This window comes from Numida meleagris, chromosome 9 (assembly GCF_002078875.1).
Source record: "Numida meleagris isolate 19003 breed g44 Domestic line chromosome 9, NumMel1.0, whole genome shotgun sequence".
Taxonomy (NCBI): domain Eukaryota; kingdom Metazoa; phylum Chordata; class Aves; order Galliformes; family Numididae; genus Numida; species Numida meleagris.
The window spans coordinates 7845448-7869150 of record NC_034417.1 but is presented as its reverse complement, the minus strand read 5'-3'; the positions used below and the strand labels follow the sequence as shown (position 1 = coordinate 7869150).

At 34.4% G+C, this 23703-nt stretch overlaps 1 protein-coding gene across 9 annotated transcripts in view; it reads right to left on the bottom strand.

Annotated features, from left to right (window-relative positions):
* WDR72 (WD repeat domain 72) overlaps positions 1-23703 on the bottom strand; it is a 112436-nt gene that overhangs the window by 35138 nt on the left and 53595 nt on the right. For 7 of the 9 annotated variants that reach the window (XM_021407178.1, XM_021407176.1, XM_021407179.1 and 4 more), the window contains 4 exons: positions 20827-21647; positions 16118-16209; positions 13052-13134; positions 6832-6943 (listed from right to left, as the gene is read on the bottom strand). In XM_021407178.1, coding sequence (XP_021262853.1) covers positions 6832-6943; positions 13052-13134; positions 16118-16209; positions 20827-21647 — 1108 coding nt within the window. Of the gene's footprint in view, positions 1-5325; positions 6015-6831; positions 6944-13051; positions 13135-16117; positions 16210-17887; positions 18066-20826; positions 21648-23703 lie in introns of those variants that run through there. The other 2 variants (XM_021407182.1, XR_002441774.1) reach the window with 2 other exon arrangements.

Genomic DNA, 23703 nt, shown 5'->3' with positions numbered 1-23703 from the left:
TAAAATATAACATTGATTTGCATTCTTTTACTGGAAATAATTGTAACATGAACCTAGGATATAATACACTCATTTTTAATGCTTATTTAGTAGAGAAGAAAGCTACTGCTGTTACCATCTTGTACTCAAAGTCTTTTCATCAAACAAATGCTAGATTGATTTGTTTGCTCTTTCAAAAACTAAAATGAGATTACAATTAAATTTCATTCCGATTAAGTGATGAAAGGTTGATTATACAATCACTGCTTATTGCTAATGTGCCTGCACACCAAATTGGCCAGAGAATTTTTTCTAATGGCTTGAAGTAATTCTAATAGTTTAATGGGCTTTTGTTAAACACATGAACTTGTTGAATGCAAAAAATATAGAACTTCAGTTTTGCCTATGAAACATTCTGCTCCTACTGGCTAAAATGGCTAATAAAAGGGACAAAGAAAATAAGTTTCATTTTATAGATAACTTTTATCATTGTTTTTTCAGAGGGAAAATATGCTCATTTTCAACAAAGAAAACCCAAGAATCTCCCCCGAGCAAAGTATGTTTCAGGAGTTTACAGTTTTATATTGTTGAATAAAACATTATTCATGTAATTCTCTGATTGCTCAGATCACTGGTAATCATGAATTTTCCCCTAGAAAAATATATCTACTTCAGAAGAGGATTAAGCATTCTGAATATCTTCCCTCACACTACTCAAAGTTGATAGCCTCAAGCACCTTATTTTTTTTTAAAGTGAAATTTGAGAAAAATTAGTTTCATCACATTTGTTGCATTTCAACTCTTACGAAATTTTTGACCTTTTGTGTAACTTTGCATATATTTACCATTTTATATTTTGATTTTATAATCTCTAAAGTATAGTCATTCTTCTGTATCAATAATCTTCAAATAATTTCCCATACTCATTAAAAAAAATTTGTAAACGATTTCCTTAAATGATTTCTGTATGTTACTTTCCTCTCTAACAAAACTGGTAGATTTACTATCCTTTTTCTTTGGAATGTTTCTAACTTCAGTACCTCCTTGGCTCTATTATCTCCATTTCCATCACTCTGAGGGGGGTGGAAGGCTGTGGCCTCCTCAGACTTTGCTAGACAATGAGCTCTACAGATACTTAATCTCGATACCCTTGATAAATTGAACTAGTTTGAGAAAGAAGCAGGAAGTGCTATCGGTTCCTCTTCAGCAATAAAATCTTTTAAGTAGTCTGCATGAGGTAAATCATCTTAGCTTCCTTCAGAAATCTGTGTATCAGAAAATATGATAAGATTTGTGAGTTTCACAAATAGGTTATGAAACCTTGTACAAATCTTTCACTTGCTTTCCTTTAGGAAATCTATCATAATGAATGCTCCTTTTAATTTTCTTTGGCTTTCTTCCAGACAGCTTGCATTGGTCTTTTTTGCTTCATGTTCTTTGAATGTGCACTTACAAAAAGAGAAAAATTATGCTCCCCTTCAAAACCCATGCTGTTAGATTCTTGACTGTTTTCACATTTAATCTACTCTCAATTTGGAAGAAAAGAAGTTTATCAGTGCCAGTCAATATGGATTCATGAAACGGAAATCATGCTTGACCAATCATGTAGCCTATTACAACTTCATGACTGGCCAGGTAGATGAAGGGAGAGCAGCAGATGTTGTCTATCTAGACTTTGGCAAGGCTTTTGTCACTGTCTCCAGTAACATCCTTATAGGTAAGCTTAGGAAGTGTAACATAGATGAGTGGACAGTGAGGCGCGTTGAGAACTGGCTGACTGGCAGAGATCAGAGGGTTGAGATCAGCAGTGCAGTCTAGTTGGAGGCCTGTAACTAGCAGTGTTCCCCGGGAGTGTCATCAATGACTTGGATGAAGGGATAGAGAGCACCCTCAGCAAGTTTGCTGATGATACAAAACTGGGAGGAGTGGCTGACACACCAGAGGGCTGTTTTAATTCAACAAGACCTGGACAGGCTGGAGAGTTGGGCAGGGAGGAACCTAATGGGGTTTAACAAGAGCAAGTATAGTCGTACATCTGGGGAGGATTAACCATATGCATCAGTACAGGTTAGGGAATAACTTGCTGGACAGAAGCTCTGTGGAGAAGGACCTGGGTGTCCTGGTGGACAACATGTTGACCATAATCAGGCAGTATGATCTTGTGGCCAAGAAGACCAATGGTGTCCTGGGGCACACTAAGAAGAGCATGGCCAGAACATCAAGGGAGATTATTCTCCTTCTCTGCTCTGCCCTGGTGAGGCCACATCTGGAGTACTGTGTCCAGCCTTTGGCTCCTCAGTACAAGAAACACAGGGAACTTCTAGAGAGAGTCCAGAGGAGGACTACAAAGATGATTAAGGGCATGGAGCATCTCCCTTTGAGGAAAAACTGAGAGACCTGGGATTACTACTTATCTTAGAGAAGACTGTAAGGGGAACTTACTAAAGCTTAAAAATTGCTAAAGAGTGGGTATCGAGTGGGGCCAGGCTCTTTTCAGTGGTGCCCAGTGACATTGCTAGGGGCAATGGTACACACTGGAACTCAGGAAGGTCTATATGAACGTGAGAAAAAAACTTCTTTTTTTTCGAGGGCTACAGAGCATAGAACAGGCTGCCCAGAGAGGTTATGGCATCTCCTTCTGCAGAGATATTCAAAACCCAGCTGCACACTATCCTGGTGCCACCTACTCTAGGCAGTCTGCTTTAGCAAGGGAGTTGGACTCCATCTCCAGAGGTCCCTTTTAACCCCTATGATTCTGTGATTGTGAATTTCTTTCAAGGCAAAATCATGCACTGACAAAGTGTCCTTTTACCACATCTACCAACTAGTCTCAATAACCTTCATCATATCAGAAATGAGATCAAATTCTATTCCTGAAAGTTTTTTAATCAACAGCCAATTTCCTGGATTTGATTTCCACTGGAAGACTGAAAAACTGTTGCACATATGCACACTGTCATGTTTCTATTAAAATATTTTATCTAGACTTTAACATCAACTTCAGTTTCTTTCTGCCCATTATCCTTTCCTGCTTAGCTGTTTTTCTCCTTTTATTTTTTTTTTCTGGTGACTTAGAACTACAAGACATTCTAACTGGACACCTTTTTCCAGATTTTGCCTGATTACTCAATTAATGTTGGATATAGCACTCAGCAACAGCAAGAAAAACTTTTAGAGAGTGAATATTAAATATGTCAAGAGTTCAAATCAAAACTTGAAACTAGCAGAGTAAGGGAAGTATAAAGACATCAGGAGAGATATTTGTATCAGCGTACAGTGTAAAGACAGAGACTGATACCTCAAATATTTCCCGTGTGTGGTGTTTCATTGGAACACAATGCAAGTTACACCAACATGTGAGTACAGAGTAAATAGGAGTATCAAATGCCTCTGACATCCCTAGAAGTCATTTTTTCAGCAGTCAGGCAATTAAGGTCAAGTTTTCATTAAAAGTAATCTTATCGATGATCCATTTTTTTTTGGCTTTGTTTCAATATACAGTCAAAACAAACCTTACCTCCACTTATATGAAAAAGCAGGAGACTACAGGAAGACAACAAGATGAAAGAAATTATCAAAGATAGAAGCACAACCCTTGTCCTCATCTGCACTTTCTTGACATTACAATAAGACTTTGCAGGCAAGCAAGACAATTCACTTGTTATACAGAAAGATTTCCTAAGAGATGTGCATAAAGTTCATATGAAAAGTTGTTTGTGCCTAGACTGATTTCTGAAATTAAGATAAGTGTTTGAAAGCTTCTGCTGCAGGTCACTACATTTCTCTAAGCGAATAGAAGCTGTTAAGCTTGGCTTACATTAATTTATCAGTAATGACCAAATAAAATTCCTTATTTGTAGACACGTAGATAAGTATTTGACAATAATTTACACTGCATTCTAAAATTTAGACTCTGCTCTCATGCTGATGTTTATCAGAAGAAGCTTGTTTTTCCTACAAGAGCCTATTTACTTAATTGGTTCGTTTAAAGAGCTCCAAAATCACATACAAAAGATGAGGTTATAGACAACAGCTTTCAAAGATACATACTTAAAACTCTGAATAATTATAAACTAGGGATTTTTAAGTATTAACTAGAATTTATTGCAAACTAAACTTAGCAGTGTCATTTTTCACAAATCTAAGAGGCAGTTAAAATAATATTCTGTATTTAGGAATAAAGCATGCATCTTGTACTTCTCTTTAATTTTTCCAGCTTTTACTATTTCTAAATTATCGTGTGCAGAAAATCCTCAATTTAATATCTGATCACAAATACCAAAACGCATTAATATAATTTTCCTAAAATGTGATTGAATCCACATTCACATATTTATTCACACTTAACAAAAAACTAAGGCACAATGCCAGAAAAACTCATGTGCTCTGCTGCTGTCTCAGATAATACCATTTTGGATCCTTATGCATTAGAAGAAATAGGCAACCAAAGATGGCACAAAGGAAACTGCCTCAGTGCATTAGCTGAAAGGAATTTACAGCCCTACACGCAACACTCAACTGGAGAGGAATGAATCTAGTTTCTAACTTTTACCCTTGCAAGTGTTTTGAGATTTCCATTAGAAGAGAAACAATTTCTGTGGAAGAATTTGAGAAAAATCACTGCAGAATGCCCTGTGGGTTCAAATGAACTACAAAAGGGACTATCCAATTTCCTCGTATCCAATCAGTGGACTGTTGGATGAAATTAATAAGACTTCCACCATTTTTCCTCTGGTCTAGCAAGTTCTGCACATGGTTGGATATATATATATATACTAGGTGTATATATATATAAATATACACACACTAGGCATATATGCCATAAGATCAAATACTGAAAATTAAAGATGGATAAAGAATGCCAGCAAATTCATTTCCTCTTAGTTTACACAAATAAATATGGATAACAAGATTCCTAGGATTTTAAATCCACTGCTTGTAACTCATTTGGCAGTGGAAAACAATACCATTAGTAGTACCATTAACGTGAGTTTATCAATGTTTAGGAAAAAAGCAAGAGATCGGTGCAATATACTTTCTCAGAATTACAATTAAATATCAAAAAGAAAACAGAACAGATAAAACCTCAGTTCCTCTGATGAATGGAAGCAAAGTTTATCAACATATTTGGAACTGGCTCCAAACGATCATATCTCTGACATTAACAAAGAAATTACAACCTTTTGCATTTTAACAAAATAGGGCACTGTACTAGGACACAGTTAATCCCTTGTTAGCTATAACCTGTAAATTTTAAAGATAAGAATGCCAAATCCTGAAAGTTTCACTCAACATCTTAAATAAAAATTCAATTTACTTCAGTAGGAATATGATTAATAAATCAACATTAAACATCTTGGGACCAAATTTATTAATTCCAATTAAACAAAAATTCCATGCAGTACAATGATTCTGGTCACCAAGATTTGAGTACTTTTACTCAAGGGTCAGAGTGTGTGTTCCTGGTCTTGAATTATGACTTGAACTTGAAACAATATTTAACCTTTATCTTCATGTTACACAAGATGACTACTGCTGTGCAACCCATCAATACAGATTTAGTAAGATATAAAATGACCTACATATCAAATGAATGAGTAAAATCAGACATAATTATGTGTTTCAGTAATTACACTGACTGGACTCAGTCCTGAGTGGGTTTTAAACAATTTCTACATATAATTACATCCCCAAACCAGTTTTATTCTAACATACTAAAAATCCCCAAAGATTTTGTTAAATTCTTAATAAAGTCAGCAAGTTTTGCAGTACCTATTAGAAAACAATACAACCTAAAACAAGATTACTTGTGTTGCTTATATGCTGTGATGAATATTGTGGGATGTTTTAGGTACAATGCATCTTCTCCCAGACTGTATAGTAATAAAGTAATTCAAAGCAACCTCAAGTGTAAACAAAGAATAAGTTCATATGTAGAAATTACTCAGTGTTTGCAGTTTGTTATGTTCCAACAGTCAAAATTTTAGAGAGACCATACTGTTTTGCTGCCTGAAACAAGTACCATTTTTAGCACCCTGAAAGAAACAAATATATAACAAATTTTCATGACAGACACACACATTCAGTGAGATTATAAATTAGTTACCCAAGAGAACGCTCACTATTAAGATAGGATCCAAAATACAAGCCATTTAATTTTAAGACTCAGCTAATGGATTAGGCGGAAAAAGAAGGTAGTTTCATAATATAAAATTGAGTTCAATCTTTTTTTACTATAAACATTAGCATCACAGTAAAGTTGCAGAGGGTAGGCTTCTTGTAAAATGAAATGATCTAATTGTAAAATGCATTTGATATCTCCTTGCAGAGACATTATTTCTAAAAGAAAAATAAAATATTCTGTACTAGATTTCGAAGTTATGAAGTCAAGCAATTAATTTTTAGCACTAAGACTGATGTCATAGAAAAGATAAATTTGTAAAAATTTTAAAGACGATTTACTGTTCCAATTTCAAGCACACTGATTCCTGTATTTTCAAATGCATTTACAATTCCAGAACTATTATATTTCTAAGAAAAATTGTACAAGCAAAGAAACTTTCTGTTCTTTAATGTTGAGAGACGATGAGAGAACATACAAGTCCTTTAACTCCCTGACAATCATCTGAAAAAAAAAACTATAGGCCTGATAAGGTCAGAAGTAGGCCAGTTAGCTTGTCTTGCACAGTAATAATGTATTATGAACTCATTCTGCGAACTTCTTTTGAGTACTAGAGAATGTTCTTCTAAAGGGATATACCAATAAATTTTGCACTTATATGACAAAGTTTTTAATGTATTGCAAATTCATCTATTTAGCTTTCTCAGTCTTTGGCCATGTCTGCAACTTACCATTTCCATTCTGTACTATAGCCAGTGGCTCTCTGCAGACTGCTGTCTTTCTCAAGCTTGCCATAGTCCTTTGAACTTCTGCCAACAGCACTGCTTGCATTGCCTCAATAATCTGCCACAAATGCAAATTATTATTGGATGATATTGGTAATTCAGTAATTTATCTAAGCATTTGACAATTTTAAACAAATACCAGACTATGTTAAGATGGTTTCAGCAGATGTCATTAGAAAGGCAACTTTTACCAATATACCAGACAGTGATAATCATGTGGCTCTATACAGATAATCAAATGTTAACTGGATAGCAGTAAAATGATGCAAGTTATGAACTGTGACTGCTCTTCACAAATTAAGCATTCATTTTCCTTAGTCTCAAAACTAGAATCAATAGTCTACTGCCTCTTCAATGCAAAGGGGCCATTGCAATACGTTACTGAAGCACAGATGGTGATATCATCTAATAAAAAATATCTTCATTTGTTTCTGTTTGCAACAGTGATTTATGGACTGAATGAGAACCTCTTACTTTGATGTTTTTAGAAGTGTGTCTAGTTTCCTTCTGAAAAGTTTCATTAATATTTTGCTATAAGTGATAATCCCCTATTGCTCCAGCTCAACCATGCTAATACAATTTTTTCTGTCTAATACAAAGAGTAAAATTCCTCACTATCTCCTTTTTATACCCTATTGTATAATAGGGACAGCTGGAAATATGGACAGCCTATGAACGGCACATGTGATATCAGATGCGCCACATAGAGGTGTTAAAATAATGCCGTTTGTAGATGGTATGACAGTTATAATTTTTACTTGTCTTAAGCAGAGAAGCCCAAGGAGAACTTGGGAAATTTTAAAACCTAAGACATTTCTAAATCACACTGAGACCATTCACAATGGATCCAAGCTTTTGCATTTCCTGATCAGTCTACATTTCAGCATAGCACAGAATGGCAGCATGTGTACCTACTTTTAATTTATTACATCCTACAGAAAGCAGACAAAATTTCTCACTCCCTCAGGAAGTCACTCTCAACTACAAGAAACTTTCTTAAGGACAGAGAAAATCTAAAGTTTACGGGACAGTGTACCCCATCTCGATATAAATGTGAATTAATATGAATTTATGTTGCATATGGAAATAAGTTAAATATAGAATATTTATAATATAAACACAATTATTTCATGTTTGTATTATGTAAATTTATGTTAATAAATTAAATGCAAACTTCCTCAAACTGCTTGGAGGAGAGAGTTTCATCTCACTAATCAAGCACAGTGAGTTCACAGGCTATTCTCGGTCACGTTTCTAGCTGCTCTTCTAAATTCATATCATTAAGTAGAACAAAGGCTTTAGGTGCTCTTTGTGACAAAATACCTTATTATAGACAGGTATACGCTGGCCAGGTCCACAGTGTGAAATTTCACAGTGAATGAACCCAGCCCTACGTGCTGTGACATAGTGTAAACCTCCATCTTGTCATAATAGTACTTATTTTACAGGGGAAACAAGAGGCAGTTTCCACTTCCTCACATCTGTAAAACACTGAGCTTTGGTGATTACAGATCCTGACTTTATAACAGACTCTTAACATGTATCTACAGTAATTAAGAGAATAAAGCCCTGAGAAGTTTTCATTGTCTTAGGAAAATTTCTGACAAAATATTTCTGATGGAGTCACACAAGGAAATTGTGCACATTATCTATTTTACATGTTTTTTGATCTGCTAAGAACCTGTCAGTAATTTGGATCCGATATTCATTATCTGTTCCATTGTTGTGTATGCCATCCAGGCAGCATTTGTAACATGTAATTTCCTCTAACATCTTAGAGTGGAATAAAAAAAAACTGTTGCAAATGGCACAACATGATATTGTTAAAGCACCTGTATGTCTCTGCAGGCAGCCTGTCTATCATTTTGTTGAATCCACATTAGCACAGGGCTCACTGTGGTTTCACGTTTGGTTTTGTTCTCTCACTGTGTCTTCCCCAGCAATCCATATACCTCATCTAACATTATAACAAAGTTTAAAAATCTCCAGAAGATTTACCTGTTTTTAACACAAAGCACATTTAAATAAATAGTTTTAGTTTTGTTTGACATTTTCCAGCCTATTCTTAGCATCCTTCCAGATTACATGTATATTGGCTATCTTGTTGGCTAATGTGTTTTTATTATCTGTGATTGTGAAATACGACAGAAATTATGCTTCTCTAAGGTTATACCTGATGAAGTATAAATAGCATATGTCCAACTACAAATAGAGATATTCAAGGGTAAAAGGCAATTGCCTGACTATCAGGATCTGCAGCTGCAATACCAGAGAACAATTCAGAAAGATAAGTGAAAAGTTATATTGGCTTTCCTTTCTACTCCTAATCAATTATTTCCAGGCATTACTATTCTCTTTATAATGACTGGGTCTGATGAGAAAAGGCATTAGACATCACCCCTGGTTATTGCTCAGACCATAACCTCTGCAGGGTTGAGCCTTCCAGAAACTGCCTCCCAGATACTTCCATAACAGTCACATCTGTGAGCAAAACCCTACAGATCAAAACATCAGACTTGCAGTACCCAATTTGCTTTCCACTAATTTAAAGCCTCAACAACAAGAACAGATAGATATATGGGGGGGGGGAGGGGGGGGAAGTGTTGGTGGTGAAGGGTGGGAAGAAGCTGTGACCTACCATGTACTGGCTGTAATGATTTTTTTTTTTTTAGTAGTTTTTGAGCGTAAATTAATTTCCTTCCTTCTAAAGCACAGTGGAAAAAAATACAGGGGGATCTACTGGGCAACAACTATCAAGAGAATTATTATTGTTTAGACACTAATAACGTAACCAGTTGGCTACAGGTAAAGAGTCAAGTACTGTAAAAACAAATGCATTCAGAGCTTGTCAGGGAAGTTATTGTAAACTTGAACAACATCACTAAAGATACGCCATCTTCTCAGCACGGTTCTTGAAATGAAGCAGTCTAATGTTTGTAAGTAAAATTCTTTGTAAAATATTTCAAATGCATCCATCTTAATTTCTATAAATATCTAAAATAAGTAACTAAAAGAAAAAATATATATACAGATGTTTTGTGTGAATTAATAGAAAGAAATGAGAAAGTCCAGAGGCAGTTCAGCCCTCGTAAGCACTGAATAGAAACTGTTCAGAGTTTATATTTTCCCATAGATGAAAGAGAGAAGCTAAAGCAACTACAATCCTCACGCATGTGATTACTTCAGAGATTTAAATATGACATTATCAGTTTTCCTGAGAGGAAAATGGCTAGCTAATTAGAGAGGATGCAAAGTTTCTTGTAAAGAACAGGAACACTTTAAGTTGAGGGTGGTGGGGGGTGAACGTCCAAATCAGGACCTAAGTGGTATACACTGAAGCTATATAAACTTTTTCTGATGATGCTTCTGAATTAATACAGCCAAGTTCTAACAAGGTCTTATTACTCAGGGCTATATAACAGGACAGTTTCAAGATTAGAACTGTCTCATGTCTAGGTAGATCTGAAGTAGTCAGAGCAGGTGCATGACTCCTATTGATCATGAAGGCAGTCATAGTTAATGTGATGAAGCAGACATTTCCATATGGGTGTGCTACACCACAGTGCCCTGATACCATCATACATAACAGAGAGGCAAATTGCTGAGGGCCCATACAAGTATGACAGGCTGCTTGCATGTTGTCATGTAATTGAATCCTTGGCCATATAAGCAAAGACGGGAGACATTTCAACATCTGTCATTTAAAGGAGATAGGAATAGCGAAGGAATGATTATAAAAGAAAGTGCCTAGTGGAAAAAGATATCCTTATATCTGTTACACCCAACAACATCAAAACATTAGTTGTGTGCTGCAGTTTATTTAAAAAAATATTTTTTAGAAATTTTATTTTAATGTGCACCCTTTCAGATAAAAAGTTTTCAAAAAGCTGCAATAATATAATAATAAAGTATATAAAATTAACATATAACTAAATACCTATCATAGAGAAACAGATTATTTTAAATAATAGAGGACAATTAAGGGCAGAAGTACAATCACTGCTACCTCATATTATATGTTTCAGGGCAAGTAATTTTTTATATGTACACATCTCTAAAACGGCCAGCATAATTCAGTAATTTCTGGGTAAAGAGGGAGTGTGGCAACAAAATGCTACATTTCACCTGAAAGAACAGGAAAGTGCCTGAAGACTCTTCCTTTAAAATCAGCTGGGGAAAAAAATCTTGGAAAAAATATTTAAAAAAAATACATGCATTTTTAAAGTTTAAGACAAAGACCTCCCTTGGCCCTTCAGCTTCAATAAGTCAGTTAGTCAGTAAAGCTATGATCAATCATTTGCAGCAGGTTCTTTCAGTTTCCTTGTTTGCAGAGAATCTGTTACAGTACAGTAAGGAGATGAGGAATCAATAAATGGCAAGTCCTTTGAGTCATGTCGCAGAATCAGCATCGTCCACAAAAAAAATAAGAAAAAACTTTTTTAAAGCGGGATAACTTGGGGTGAATGTACATGACTGCTTAATCAGGCTGCTCAGGATTTATAGGTTAGCCATGAAATTGTTTGTGTATAAAGAGAGGGTTAATAATGCCATCCAATTACCAATAAAACAATCATTTTATATAAATCATGAGTAGCTGAATACCCATAACTATTGGTATCACAAATAATTTTGAACATTGTATTTATAGTCGCTTAGTGCAAACAAAAAACTGCACTACAAAGCTTGTTTGCAAAGAAGCACTACAGCTACAGACCTATGTCTGAATAATGTTAAAATGTGAGTAGAATTGATAGCATGGTATTTGCAGTAACTCACGATTTCACTGAATGTAAAATCTTTTCAGAAGAAAAAGATATGAGAGCAGCTTATTCCAAACCTTATCTTCCTGCAGACTAATCTCCTTTGGTAGATAAGACCATTAGCATTGTATAAATTGATCAGACACTAAATTCATCAGAAAATATAAATACATACATCTTACATAATCAGGTGTGCTGCAAATGCAAGTTTCATGGCTATACAACTCTGCTCTAAAGAGTTTTAGCAGCTGGTCAGGCCAGCAAGGGATTAAATGGATTTCACGTGAGAACTGCAGCTATAGAAACTAAGTTATTTTCATTTTTTTTCATTTAAAAAAGATTCCAGAAAAAAAATATTGTAAGAGAAGTGGAGGCAGTTTGTTACGGAAGAATGCTGAGATAATGTGCAAGACGTGTAGACACTGGGGTATGATAAATAACTGATAAGTTCAAGATGAAATGTTGAATTTAACTGGATATATTTACAGAAGCCATTAGAGTCCCTCTGTAATAGAACAGAGAACTACCACCATGGTGCTGTCACTTGCCTCAGCTCTGGGCAGTACTCATGTCACTTGAAATCCAACCAAGAGTCGCAATCAATTTGAAAAGTAGCACCGCAAAATAGACATGTAACACTTATTTCCCTTTTATAGAGTAAAATCCCTTGTGGATGTCATATCATGTCTTCAGTTTCCTACTTCTGAGCATAACTGACTCAAGCTACTACAAAAATTTATTTAAATGCATTTTTCCAAAACTAAAAATGATTTCTACATTTCACTCTTCAGACTACTTCATAGTTTCCAGTCAGTTCTCAGGAAAAAGCAATTTATCTCTCAAGACATGAAATTTTTCACTAATATGATCTTTTCATTGACATGATCTTCGGCTGACCTGGAAATGCATAGCTTACTATGTTTTCTAGCTCATTCCTGAGGAGTGTTCTTATGAGTAAGGATATGGGATTAATTTTATATTCCCTTAAGAATGCATTTTCTGTTTCCTGCATAATACATTAACGTATGATGTAACTTACATAAATAAAGGCTATAATAAGGGCAACATCTAGCCATCAGAGAACAGGTAATTCATCTCTAAAACATGTTGTGAACAAGATAAAAATATCATTAAGCATGCTTTGCTTGAAAATTACTATTATTCATTCAGATTAAAGAACAGTTGCTTTCTCATATTTAAACACATACTGAAAGGCAAGATCATTTCATCAGTAGCATATCCCATACTGAAATAAGCTGATTTTCAAAGATACGAATAGCATGAATTATGTGGTATTTTTACCCTAAATAACTACTATTGTACCATAATACAGATTCCAAGTACTAAACTAAGGTTAATATTACTTAAAGATTTCATTATTGTAATTTGCATAGACTATTTCCTACCTTTATAGATTGGTCACTCCAACAACAAATCAGTTTCAGCAGTGAAGCATTCCCAAAGTCAGAGGAACGATGTCTACTTTTATCTGAAAGAACATGCGTAGTTTATGAACTGGCAGAATACATAGAAGTTCACAGACAGAAAGATATTTAACATTTTTAATTTTTCACTTCAGCAACATAATAATTCAGCAAAAATAATTTATCAGAACACATTTTAATCTCAAGCCATAAGCATAAGGCATGCACACATTTATTCTTATCCAACATCAGATTAGGCCATTTTGTTTACAGTGGTCTGATTATTTGCAAATATATTATTTCCATCATGACTTTTTAAAGTTATTGCCTATGCTATGTACAGTCTAATGGTTACTTGAGAAGAGATATATACAAGCATCCAAGTTTATGCAAATCAAGTAATATATGCTTTGTGCCTAGCAAGTCTTTGAGCATTTCAGAGCTCATTTTCTGCACTTGTACCGAGATCTTTCAAACAGGTTAAATTTGAAGTTTCTAGGATACGCTTCACATAAAAAAGGCTAAATATGAAAGAAAGAATAAATTAAAGAATTAAAAATTTAAAATTAGATGAACATCAACCAAATCTAGAACAAGAAGAATCATAGCTATGTCACCCACACTTAGTAGGTAAAAATATAATTCTCCTAGTTTGATCCTTTTAAGTGTACAATAGGAAAGAGAAATAGGCTCAAATGGAAAAGCACACTTCTATTTCACTTAGGTTGCTCCCGTTTCCAGCTTGCAGTGACTTTATGTTAATTCAATGGGAAGTGTATCTACAGATTCTGCAATGAAGCGTGCTCATAAAATGAGTTGTTCCAAAGTTTTCAAGTTGTATATACAAAGCAAAACAGAGCATTGACATTTTCTGTCATTTATGCTATTATGTGGTGACGGATCCTCTGAACTTGGAGAACAAGCTGATCAAGAAGCTAGAAATAATTATCTTTTAGTTTGTTATACATCCAGTGCTCATAACAGGCTTCTCTTCCTCAAGATCTATGAAATAATGTAACTTAGAGATTTAAAAAGGATATCTATATTTTTGAGTTGTAAGATCAGAAAATCATTTTCATATGGTTCTACCCTGTCCCTGTTCTGCATGTGACTTTGTTTGTCCTTCTGTATAGAACTACTGAGAATCTCTCCACATTTCATTCTATTCTTCCTCTTTGGTTAATACTTTCAGATTTAGAGTATGTAACTATAGTTTTGCTAGGTAACAATTTGTATGTTTCTTTACCAATCAACAGTACAGTCTAAGCAAAAATACACTGAAAAACATTTCGTGCAGTTACAATTCCGCCCAATTTGCTTTTCTGCTAAAGGGCAATGATATTTGTTAGTGGTGAATAATGTCACATAACTGCAAGCATAACTGGAGGGCCACTAGTTCCTGCATTCCATATATTTGTACACAATTTCTATTATTACACAGTGACTTTTCAGACAATTTCTAAAGTAAGGCACAATTTTAAACTGCAAGCGTTTTAACATCACATGTTTAGACTGCTTCTTCCTCATTTAGACTTCAATAGACAAATGTCACACATTTCAGTACTTTATTATAAGGTTCATTGCCAGGCATAAGTCAAGCAAATTAGTTGTACGACCCTTTGAATCCACACATTAATATCTGAATGTCAGTATGATATAATGCCTTAAGAACAGGAAACTGATTTGTTTTTGGCAGCTGTAAGAGTTAGAGTAACACCAAAATTCACATTCACACAACACAGCCATCCATCCACTTAGATGGTTCCTACTAAATGATAGAAGAGTTAACTTGAAGCTACAAAATGGTCTTTCAGCAAGCATCCCCGTGACTGAAAAAGAGAGTGCAGGAAACAGCATTTTATCCAACATTTTCCTCTGTTCTCAACCAAGTCGACTTCAGTTTTATGTCCATGTGTGTAAAAATACATTACAGGATCCTGTTCTAATGTGGCTTTCTTCTGATCTCTTTTTACAGTTGTAAGTATATACAGAAACTCCACAAATGTCAGGAGAATGTGGTCATTCCTATAACATCTGTGTGATCCACAAGTCTCAATGAAAACTTTAATTTTTAAATCCAAATAAATATATGAACCAACAAACGTGGGCTATAAGTTAGACTACCCTAAAAGTTTTAGGTCACAGTAGAACAATTTTTGTCATTAACATTTTAGTAATCTCTATTTCTGTGCAATTTATGCATTTACTCTTTATCATCCCTTAAGTTCTTTTATCTTTCTTCTAACAGGCATTTTTGCCATCACCACAAGTTATAGCATGTAATAATTACACCATGTATAAGAGAGAACAAAAGATACAATGAAAGCTGATTTTAGATGGTGTTTTCAAGGCTTATTTACATACCAGGAGATCAAGTTTTCACTCAAAAATATTTGTGCTAGCAGTTTAAACAGCTCTTAACCTATAATAGGAATGCTGTTTGTTAGGTAACATATATTGTCAAATATCAATATTCCACCTTTTATTCATTGGTTTACTGCATGCTGTAAGAACAAGTTTACAGTGGCTTGAAAGCCAGGTTTGGTGAATGACTGCCTATGGGACATTAGCATGAAGAGATTACTTTATTCTGCCTTAAGTCAAAAGTCTAAGGGCATTATTGAACAGTCAAGATAACTCTTGTATTACTAAGGCAACAGTTTGCTTGAAGGGTTGTATATATTGCAGGGTGGGCATGTAACGGTGTTGAGGGAGATGGGGGAGGGTGAAGAGGCCCATTTTATTACATTTCATTTTTTCAGATAGCTAGAAAAAACCTTTAGAAATTCAGCCAAAATGTTTTGCCACCACACAAAATGTATCCCTGAATACGGTATTGCTTATCAGTCTACATGCTTTTGTATGTAAAAATGATATTCATAAAAGAAAATAACAGATTAATACAATTTATTTATAAATGATATCCTTGAAACTAAACAATATAGGGTTTTTTTCATTATTGAAGTTAAGCAATATATTTTAGCAATGAAATGTATGCAAAGCATAACATCATAAAAAGCCAATATTGTCACTCTTCCATATACTTACTGCGTGGTAACTCTCCATAAAAACTGGGAAATGAAGACATGGCTGCTTCCATATTTTGCCATTTGTTGCGCACAGATTCTGGTTGCTGCAGGCTGAAAGAATATGAAACTTGAATAAAATCTGAACATACAAAAATGTTATGTTTGATTAAATGTGAATATTCATAGAATCACAGAATGCCTTGGGTTGGAAAGAATATCAAGGATTATCAAGTTCCAGACCCCTGCCACAGGCAGGATTGCCAACCACTAGATCAAGTACTTGATACTTTTCATTCTTACATAGGATGAAAATCTAAAAACAATAGCTTTATTTTATAGGTTTTCAGCCTTTCACAGTTCTAAATTTTCATTTAGGATATGGTTTTCATACTTGGGATTTGATACAGAACTACAATTTAGGAGACTAGCGTACACATATCTACTATATATATACATATATATATATATACACACACACACATATATATGTATCTCTTTGGGAGAACCCTTCAGTACTTGTCTCTGACTAAGTCAGGAATGTAACCCCTGAAGAAAAAGAATAAGAGAAGAAAAAAAAAAGGGAAAAGCATCTCTAAACTCTCACACTATTTTAACCAAATGTTCTTTTCTATAGTGACTCTGATGTTGTGCCAGTTAAAAATATTTCATCGTTAAAAATCACTACAACCAACTAGTAAGTCATAACATTACAAAAACTTTGTAATACTGAACTCTGAAAACTGTTGGCTTGAGCACTAAGTTATAGATACAGATCTCAAAATGCAGCCAGAGAAAAATTCGAAGTCCTTCTGATAGCTTTTTCCTCTGTATATCCCATTTTTATGATATGACATCTTACTGCAAGTTCCTTTATTTTCACAAACACGATCAAGTTGCAAAAAACTGCAGATTCAAAAACATCTTCATGAGTAATAGCTTATAGACTCATCTCCAAGTTTTTCCAAAATGATGCTTTCCATACTTTTTTGTTTTTTGGATTATGAACATTTTGGGTTTTCTTTTTTTTTGTCAACTGTTCAAATCTCATTGAAAGTTACTCAAGTTTTTGTTTGTTTTTAGAACAGTTCTGTACTGGTTTGATTGCAAGCTCAAAGCATGCTATTCACTGTTCATTATTTTCACATCCCACAAATTCTATTCATGCACTCAGGTAGCTAATAGATCAAAGTTATACTACATCCTGAAACTTACTAATCCAAGCAACTACCTGAAAACTTACAAAAGCTAGTCAAGAGTTTTTCCACCAGATGTTGTTCACTGAGGGGTGCTGAACTGTCAAATTCATGGTTTACACAGAAGTGTATTTATACACATGCTGACAAAGACAGAATTTCTGCTTAAAAAGAGATTATTTTCATCCAAGAATACCCAACAGTATATGAACTAACCGCATTTTTCCAGTTCTGATTCTCCAAACTGAAAGTGTATTTATTTAACAGAAAAGAAAATGCTTTCACTCTCCTGTAGTAACAAAATCAGCTATGCCAAAGAAATTTAAATTTTCTTCTTGTATTCCCTGGATCAAGGCACAGTTGGCTGTCAGTAGAATAATTCTCCCTATAGTTGAATGAATATTTCATTGCCATATATGAAGTGATACAGCATTAGCTGAAGAAAATTGGAATCCTAAAATTATTACTAAACCACAAGATCATGGTAGTATTGTAGTAGTAATGTACCTAGACATCCTGCTACACTGCAAGAAATACGCATGTTAGTCTATTCTTTAACATGAAATTGGACAGGAATTTGAATACTAACTACTTACATATTAATCAAGTATTTATTCACTGGATAATCTGTACAAATGTTTTTATCCTGCTTTGAATTTAAAGGTTTTAAAGCTTCAAGTTTCTTGGATTTTCAGTCATGTGCCAATAGAAAGTAAACTTTCACAGGATGGAAAGATACATAGCTCTGAAAATTACTGACAGTGTAGAAGAATCCTACAGAAAGAAAACGAAATTGCATTTTATCTTCCACATTAGTAACCGAGCTAGTAGGAGTTGTTTTACTGCAGTAATAATTAGTAGACCAGGACCCCTGCAAGCTGTAAAAAACATCTTACTAACTTCTTCAGTAAATGCTGCAGCAAATTGGAATTCAATATTTAGTTTTTCCCTTGAGCATGCAGTAGTTTCAGCTAAATCAACTGCTCGAGCAGATGTGGCTACTTACTGTACTTTCAGATTGCAAATTGTATGAAGTCACATTTTCTTAGTTTCTTTCAAACTCTTAAATAGGCAAAGTATGTTATTGTAACAGCTCAACATAAACAAAGCTCATTTCAATCCTGAATACAGAGTGAACAATGAATAAAGACAAGTCATGTAGGAAGATTTAAAGAATTAATTAACATAGATTGTGATAATTCACTCAGGCACAAATTATAGAGGAAAAGTTAAAAGAAAGCTGAATCTCAGAATCATGGTAAATAAATGGTCCTATTCATGATATGCGTAGAATTAGGGGGCAAAAAAGAGGGAAAGGAAACTTCACAGGAAAAAGGCTTTCATACCTTTGTATACACGTATCTGGTTTTGAGGCTACACAGAATGCATAAATACATTCAAACAGCAATATCAGATAGCAAAACAATACCTTTCATATTCAGACAGAAAGATAACATCACATGAAGGTAGATCATGTCTCAGTTTTCTAAGCCTACACTAGATTTTGAATCACTTGGCCGTAATCCACTTATCCCACAGTGACAGTTAATTTTTCTTTAAATAACATTTCTTTTTTTCCTTTCAGTTGACAAATACATCTTTTTGCTTTCTTCCAACATAGTTCTTCACTGTAGTGAGGCATCAGTTGCACATTACAGTTTGGAAAATGCACACAATTATGTATATCATCTGCTGTCTTTGTTTACTAAGTAAGAAATTAGTTACTGCTCACATATCTAACATTTTGAAATAGTTTTTGGAATATATGGGGAAAAAATGAAGTCTGAAGAGAGAGCACTGATGAAATACTTTGTCATCTCTTTGTACAGAGGAAAAGGCCAGGTGACTCTAGAGCCTTTAAGGTCCATGTTGATTCAGCTGATGTAGTCTAGTTCTGATTTAGTTCCCTAAAAATGAACACTATCCTTCTATATCAGAAAATAAAAAGTGGCTTCTTCTCAGTTTATTTTTCAGATGTGAAAGAGGAAGAATAAGGAAGGAATAGCTTCAAAAATTAATAAGAGTGTGCTAATACAGTCAGGACAAAAAGAGGTATGTTATTTCTATTCAGACTCATAGCACGTGCTATTTCTGCTAAGGAGCTCAAGAGGAAAATATAAAGCTTAAAAATATACATACATATTTTAAAAAATGTAGGGAGAATCTCAAGAGCTCTTATTCAGATGAGGCCATTGGGAAGGAACACCCCATGTGAGGGCATCACAAACAGCATCAAACAAACTTAGCTACAAGACAGCTATAAATAGGATAAATAGAAACACTATTGAACTATGGAGAAATGAGACAACCTAAACCAAACCATGTCAAAATCCTAAATAAAGCATTTTGCACATTAAATAAAATTGACTTTTTAAAACTGTAAATTGTGGTAAGTTTTCCTCATATTATACAAAGAAATTACCTGTTTCTATGATAAACACTAGGTGTTAGGGCTTTACCTTTCCTGGAGAATACTTACAAATATATTCTAGTGTTTTCACAAAATCAGTTGTGTATTTTTTTCTATACAGCTTTAAAAATTTTATGGGAGAGATGTTCCATATCCAGAAGTTATATCTGGAGAAATGTTGAAATCTAAAATATTCCTATATTTATACATCTCTGCCAGAGTACTATATCACACAACGCAAACAATTTTTGCTTATATAAGAGGAAACTGAAGTCCAGGCTGGAATCTTGCAAACATTTCGTGTAAGATCTTGCATTGAGTATGGACCAGCACACAATGCAATAAGCAAGAAAAGTAACTGAGAAATGCATGTTTGTCTTGTAGGATCTTGCATATCTCCTGAGGCATCTTGATTGCCTAGAGCTTTGTGGACGATGCACAGTCCTTTGCAGCACAGAGATCAATATTTTTTGTTCTTCCTCTTGCCTCTAGGCTATAGCATCAACAACACTGAAGTTAATTGTCCCGAAAATACTAAATACAGACCAACATGGGTTTGCTGAAAGACAACAGTCTGTGGACAGACAATATCCATTGCCTGATTAGTATGCTCTATTTGGCTGTGTCAAATAATGTTGAGCATGCTATTTTTTTTCCCTTCATGCTGTTAAAAAGCATTTAGTCAATAAATTTGTTTGAGTAACAAATGCTATTTGGGATACTTCTTACAACATAAGGGTGTTACTTCAGAAAGGATAACTAGGACAGATTGTTTTTGGCTCACATTTTTTGTATCTATGAAGACAGGCTAAGTATATTGCTTACAGGAAGTGAAAGTTAACACAGCACAAATGTGTTAATGCATGTCTCCAAATATGTCTTAAGAGACCTCATTATTCTGCTTAAACTCTGACGAAAATAATTCTCTCTGAAAAGACAGAGTGTGAAGTTGGATAGTTCTAATTCTTGTTCAGCTGAAACAAGTTTACTCATCAACTAAACAGAAAAATAAAGATACTTAACTTTCTTGTAACCTCCTTTCATTTAAAGAACATTCTATAAAACAAAGCTCTAGAAGAAGAATGCAGTTTACTAAGGAAGAAAAGACAAACAAGATTTTCTTACCTTTCAATTTCACTTGCATCTGCCGAAGGCTTGTTAAAAACTCTGTTGATCAAAACTATTCTACTTAATAAGAAAAAAATTATTTCTGATCCCTTTGTTCCATAAACATTATTCACCGTTCCATCTTTCTCATCAGTTTGTCCTTCGGTTGCAACAAGGTACTTGTTTGATAAATCAAGCACTCTTTTTGAAAACAAGTTGCTTAAAGCGTGTTCTTCTAGCACACCACAATCAGCACACTTCCATCCTGGCAACATCAGTGAGAGATGGCTTTCATTTGACACAAGTCCAAAAGAAACTGGACGCTGCAGCCTTAAGATACCTAACTGCCCAACACAAAGATTATCTATTTCTTTATCTACACCCCAGGGTAAGAGACATGACAAAAGCAGTTTAGCTGTATCTGTGGTGACGTTCACATCAACGTTTCCTGATGGCTGCATTCTAGTCTTTCTTGAACTCTTCATTTTTTTCTGTCTTTTTATGCCACCACTTTCTTCTGAAGGCCTAATTGTGTTAGAATCCCCACTGACCTGGTTTGCACAAACAGTGTCTATTTGACCATCCACTGTCAATGTGAAGCCAGCAGTTTTATTTCTTTTTAATGTCAGTGCTCTTTTCTCAGTAGTACTTTTGGCTCTTTCTAGAGCGTCGTAGTTGTGGAATGAATTTGATGACTTTAATCCACAGGGTTGAGATGACAGCAGAAGGTCCACAAGTTTTTCCGGATTAAATAAGAGAACATGAAAGTTTGCATTGTTCCATTTTGTCTTAACTGGTAAAACAGTAAAGGGCTGTTGAATTAGGCTGTTATCCATTACCTGAAAGAAAAATATTTAGTATTCAAAGAAATCCATAGTATTTTGTGATTTTGTAGATGTCAGCATAGAGTTGCACAAGGAATAGGCCAAATCCATTAAATCCTCCATTAAGTTGAACTTAATTACATTTATTCACTTGTTACTTCAGAACAAGATTTTTCTTTTAAACAGTTTGTGCAAAGTGCTTTTAAATATTGTAATCAAGATTCCCTAACATCTTTGAAACTTAAGAGTAGCCCCATACATTTTCACTGATCAAAATACAGATTTTTGTTTGAGACACGCTCCAGATGAGTTTGTAGAAAAGCAACAACAGTTCACAGGAATGATTGTGACTCTCTATGCCAAGGGGCACTTTCTGAATGTACTAAGAGGATCATCAAGTGTTAAAGTCAAATTATGAGATGGTGACAAAACTGATATCAGAATCCTGATTTATCTGTTAAAGAAGTACCTTCTATCTTCAGGGAAACAGCAGGCATGCGTATAAACTTCATTTTGATTCTTTTACATTTTTCTTTAAGCACTTAGGTCTTGCATGCTTTTATTGTCCTACACAAGCCTATGCTCTCATACTAGGTATTTCATCTTTTTAAGCAAGCATGTACAAGCAGAAAGATAACAGAAGTAAATTTTCAGCCAAGTGAAGCTTTTGAAGAGAGGCAATAGCATCAGATTCCGTATGAGAGGAAAACAGGACTTTCTAGATCACTTAATTTCTTTTGTGATCACCAGAAATATTCCACTAGTGTGAATTAAGAGCTGTTTCTGCTATACATATGACCAGAATCTTAAAAAAAAAAATCAGATATTAGTAAAAAAAATTGGCAGCTGAATTTAATTTGAAAAAGATGTTAATCAACACTGCATTGAAGAGTACTCTTTACATAACTCCTTTTACATTACAAACAAGTTTTGTAGGATTAACTGTTCCTAAACTGTTACAAAAAACAAACAAACAAACAAGTTAAAGTTTTGACCCTATTCACTTGACAAGTTGACTATCTAGTTTCAGGTAATAAAATGATCTGTTGTTCTGTTAATTAGTGAATGATATTAACAACAGATGAAAATGCACTCTAAATACAAAACATTATGCCTCCCTATGAAGATCCTTAGATATACAAGAGGTTATGGCGGCATTTTCATGCTTTTCTTTCCTATCCCTTCCCATTTTTAAATTATATATATATTGCAGTTAAGCATTAGGGTTATTTTCCATCTTTAACTATACTGTTTCCTAATACTCAGCTAGAATACCATGTAAAGTAAACACTGGAATTCATAAACTAGCTCAGAAATTAATAGAAGATTTGGACTTTTCTGTCTGATTTATACACTTATATTTTGTTGATTCACATTTAGAAGCTTTTAGAGAAAATCACCTTTCAAACAAGAAAATATCCTGACAATGTCTATCAGTTGAGGAACCTGGTGAAGCTACTGGGTGTGAGGTCACCATAAATGTTTATTGGCAATTCAAAAGGTTATTGACATCGATCCTAAAAGCATCTACCAAGTTATCTTAGCTCTCTGCAATAGGCATTTCATTTCAGTGAAAGCAGGTGGACATCTAAAGCTACAAACATAAAACACTATTTAGGACATATGGACAAGCTATTCTCTCTAACATAAGATGACAGAAAATGGAAGGAAGCCCATAAAACTAACTATGAACTAGAGAGCTGGGAATAGCATTTGATGATAGTTATTGAAAAGTAGATTAAGTCATTTACATTCCATACTGTGTATTTGTTAAATTTCCAGAAGTATTTTACAAAATTAGAGTTACTGGCTACAGATAGGTATTGTCATTATTATTATTATTTTTAATAAACACATGAAGAGTTTAGTAACTTGGCATCAGAAAGTAGGCTAACAACAGTAGCAATAACAAAGTATGGACTCTCTCTGAGCCACATGGTCCAACACAGAGGCCTCCCTGCTGTCACCACACAGGTCTCTTTTTTTTTTTTCTTTTTTTAACATTTTTTGTCAATGCAGTTCCATTTAACCCAGGATTGTCTTTCAAACTTAATGTGATTACGCTATATAT